Source organism: Nicotiana tabacum, chromosome 3 (genome assembly GCF_000715075.1).
Source record: "Nicotiana tabacum cultivar K326 chromosome 3, ASM71507v2, whole genome shotgun sequence".
Taxonomy (NCBI): domain Eukaryota; kingdom Viridiplantae; phylum Streptophyta; class Magnoliopsida; order Solanales; family Solanaceae; genus Nicotiana; species Nicotiana tabacum.
Genome location: NC_134082.1, coordinates 184,385,141 through 184,389,195, shown reverse-complemented (window position 1 = coordinate 184,389,195; position 4,055 = coordinate 184,385,141). Strand labels below are relative to the sequence as shown.

General features: G+C 32.3%; 1 protein-coding gene across 1 annotated transcript; it reads left to right on the top strand.

The window, feature by feature from the left end:
* The first annotated feature begins 336 nt into the window (after window positions 1–336).
* Window positions 337–3,043, top strand: LOC107781210 (uncharacterized). The gene is made up of 5 exons (XM_016601879.2): window positions 337–679; window positions 1,337–1,390; window positions 1,848–1,951; window positions 2,450–2,488; window positions 2,660–3,043. Exons 1-5 carry the CDS (start codon window positions 604–606, stop codon window positions 2,759–2,761), a joined length of 375 nt encoding a protein of 124 aa, XP_016457365.1. The 5' UTR covers window positions 337–603; the 3' UTR covers window positions 2,762–3,043.
* The last annotated feature ends 1,012 nt before the right edge of the window (window positions 3,044–4,055 follow it).

The following is a 4,055-nucleotide window of genomic DNA, read 5'->3' as shown; positions in this document are numbered from 1 at the left end:
AGTAGTTTGTCTTTAAAAAAGGCAGATATAGTATTGTTTAATTGAGGGGAATTAATGTCTGGTGGCTTTGGAGGTATTCCACCTTGGCAGTGTTGTTGATTCATTAGAGTTGTAGGAGTGTTTGTTTAGAAGAAGTGTAGTTAAGAACAGATCCTAGTAAGAAGGGAGAGCTTCTCTCTCTAAACTAACCCGATTATATAGACTTCGAACAAATTAAACATGCAATGGTCGTTATATACATCGTGCTTTCAATAGGGAAGTAGTTATTTTAGTTTGATTTTCATTTTTGATAATTCCTGTCTTCCGTTAACGTAAATGTACATGAAAACAAAGAAAAGTTTCTTCCTTTTGCATGGTGTCCAAAAAGACAAATAACAACATAGGCACACAACAGATCAGTCGCCTAAATTTACGAATCAACAATTATTTCCTCCATCGATATTCCTAGTTATTTTTCTATGTTTTGATTCAGTCCATCCTCTTCCTAAATCACATTCCTCCTCTCTATTTTTCCTTCAAACTTCATCTTCTACATTAAAACTTCCATTAATGTTCCTATCTCCCATTTGATTAGAGAATATATAAAACAAGAAAAAGCTAAAAATGATTCCACAACAATGGACGCCGCCTTGTAACAAACAATGCACCAATAAATTCTCTGCTCTCACCCAAATTCCTTGTAATTTACTCTCTCCCTTTTACAACAAACCCCCCCCCCCCCCTTCCCAAAAAAAAACATGTTTTATTGAAGATGATGTATGGAAGACTTTGTTTATGGATGTGGGAATTTTGTTGTTTTATGTAAAGGTCTCATTTTTGTGTTAATGTTTACTATTGGAAATGCCAAGCTAGTTATTCAAGAAAAGAAATGAACAATAACGATTATGAAACTCATGTCTTTCTTGAGCTTATTATAAAATAGTAGTTTTAAATATCTTGTTTAAATCATTGAAATTGATATTTGTATAGGAATAAGATGGGCCAATAGAGCTTAATGAATCTAGAGAATTAATATAGGCGAACTCAACTAGCTTGTGATTCAGATATAATTGTTCGACTGTTGCTTTGCAACGTTCCTGTTGAAACTTGTAAGCCTGAATCACTGTTTCAAAGTTACATAATATTGCTGCATTTGACTAATCCTTGTATAAACACGGAATGCTTTATTCTGCATAGGGCGGCCCTTAGACTGCATTAGGCAGAAGAAACTGCGGCGAAGATCTTCAACATACTAACTCATGGAGTAGTATTTTCCTCCTTTTAGTAGTTTATTTCTTGGAATGCATATTTAGCTTGAAACCACAACTCAAAATTTATGATGTGCAAATTCTTATAGGGAGAGTTTTCTGCAAAAAGGCGTGTGATGCTGATGGTGATACATGGGAGGAATGTAAGTTCCAAGCTTCTATATTATTATGTGTAAATTATTCTCTAACATAGCCAGCTTAAGTGAAGACATGGCCATTTGAACAAGCAATTAAGAATTCATAACTCAAATTTTCCAGAATGTCCATAATATGTTGCTTCCCTTTGTGATCAGTATCGAAGCCAGGAATTTACTCAAGGGTATTCAAACTTGAAAGAAGTGAAAAAATTCTCCGAGAAAGAGTGTTCAATATATGTTATATACCTCTAAAATCAAATATTCTCTGTATACGCAGTGTAATTTTCCGAGGAACATGTAGCTTCGCCCATGTTTGTGATTGAACGAAAAGCATCTCCTCGATCGAGATGTTTATTTGAAGGATAACTAATGGTTATAAGATGTCTTTTGTTGAATTTTGCAACCTCATGTGATGCTTCTCTATTTAATTAAGGTAGAATAGAAAATGAAAAGTTATATGCAGGTTTGGAAGAATGTGAGGAGATGTGCTATAAGGGTCCAGTTCTGAAGGATCAACAATGGAGTGCTTATATTGATCGTGCCCCTGGTTCTGCAACCCAATCTGAGGTTTCTCCAATCTCTTCCTTTTATATTCTCACATTTGTTGTCATTTTTTACACTTCCTGTCAACATTTGTTTTCTCTTCCCTGTCTCTATGGCTTCAATAGAACTTTGTCCCTATAGCAGGAGAGATGATAATGCTGAAAATGTGTCTAACAAACTAATTAACAACATGAATTTGTGGTGACCGATCAACCAAACATCGATCGAGTATATATGGACTTGGAAGCAAGATCCATGCACCATTAGCCAAGATTTTGAACCCTATACTTCTGTTTCAACTTTTAGGTTTGGAGTCATACCTGCTAATGGTAGAATATAGTGACTAAAATCAAATTGTAAAGAAGAATCCCCAAGTGTTTTTACATCTTTACTATGTTGGCAACTATCTGATATATATATGTTGGCATTTGGAGTACAATTATCAAGTGAACATATATTTGGCATTTACTGTTTTTTCCTACCTGCACATATATGTCATATATTCTTGTTATATGAATGCAGGATTGCCATCGTGCTTGTGTAGCTGGCTGTGGTTTCAAGGTCAGATTGTCTTATTTAACCCACTTAACAATTGATGGTTCCTTTCTGCACAAAATTTGTCAACAAACATGGGATTAATTAATTAGTAGAATTTTAATTCTTCTAATAGACTGCTTGTCATCTGCATTTCTATGTTTCGTTTTATTTGACTATTTACTGTTTGTTATGCAGTTTGATATCCCTACTGAGAAAGTAAATAAAATCCAATCAAGCAGATCATCCAAGCCTCTTGTAGAAGAGGAGCCAACTGATAAGAACAAGACCACTGCCTGAAGCCAGTTGAACTATATATGGCATATATATCCTGGACATTCACATAAATCATAATGAAGATAATTTTGACATTTTCTACAACAAATTGTGCAATAGGCAAGAATAGCATATATAATAGTATATTCACAGGATTACTACTTTAGTTCAAATATTTGTTTTAAGGCAGATAACATGGGGTGAAAGTTGGTCTAAAAGCACATGGAGGAAGTTTTTGTACAATTTTTAAACAAACAAGCAATCAAAAGATTGCTATCAATTGAAACAATTAGAAAGATTAATATATATGCTACTTATTTGAAAGTATAGCATTTTACTTGTGCATATAAATATAAGTGTTGATTTTTTTTTGTTATTTTTTAGAGTTCAAGTTTTGTTTGCTGAGAGTGTATAAATTTTTTATAATGTTAAATCGACCCACAACAATATTTAAGTCTTCGTAGCATATTTAATTTTGGTAATCTAAAAAAAATTAAGTAATAACCTATTATTATCTGTTAAATTTTACTAATAGCGTAGAGATTTTTTTACATTATTAGTGTGTCCGACTTAAATTATATTTTTATACTAATTCCAAACTTGTCCAGAAGAAATTTCACGTAAAGGACCAGTTTCCTCTTAGAAATAGTCCGTCTAACATTCTTCTTTTGGTTTTCTTTTCCATCTTTATTTTGATAGCTTAGAATTTCAAAAATTTCCAAGTGATAAATCCGTTATAAACCATTATAACATGAGAGTGGCTAAGCTTTTATAAGCTAGTCAAACTAGCTTATAAACACTTTTCGGCTTATTTACGTCTTTGGTAAAGTTAAAAGTGTTTATAAGCCAAGTACTTATAAGTCAAAAATAAGCCAAAAGCCATAAGCTGAATTTTTAGCTTATAAGCACTTTAAGTTTGATCAAGATTTTTACTATTTTATCCTTAAAATATTACTCCAACATCAATACAAACTGCCTCAAGTATTCAACCTAAACACCGCCCTCCGCCCTCCCTCGCCTCTTCAAATCTGCAATTCTCATTGACTATTTAAGATAAGCAAATTAACTATTCCTTTGCATATTTATATCTATGTGATTGTGTATTAATCTTTGAACTGTATGTAATAAATGAGGACATATTAAATTTTTGGTGTATTGCTTTCTAAGTGTTGTGGTGACAAAGACAATGTTTGTTTCTCTTCAAATATTGTCCTATTTAGGTTTATTTTTTACTGAGAAGCTTTTGTCAATTTATTAATTATTATAACTTATGATTATATGTTTATCATAAAATAAATTATATTTATCATAAAAATTA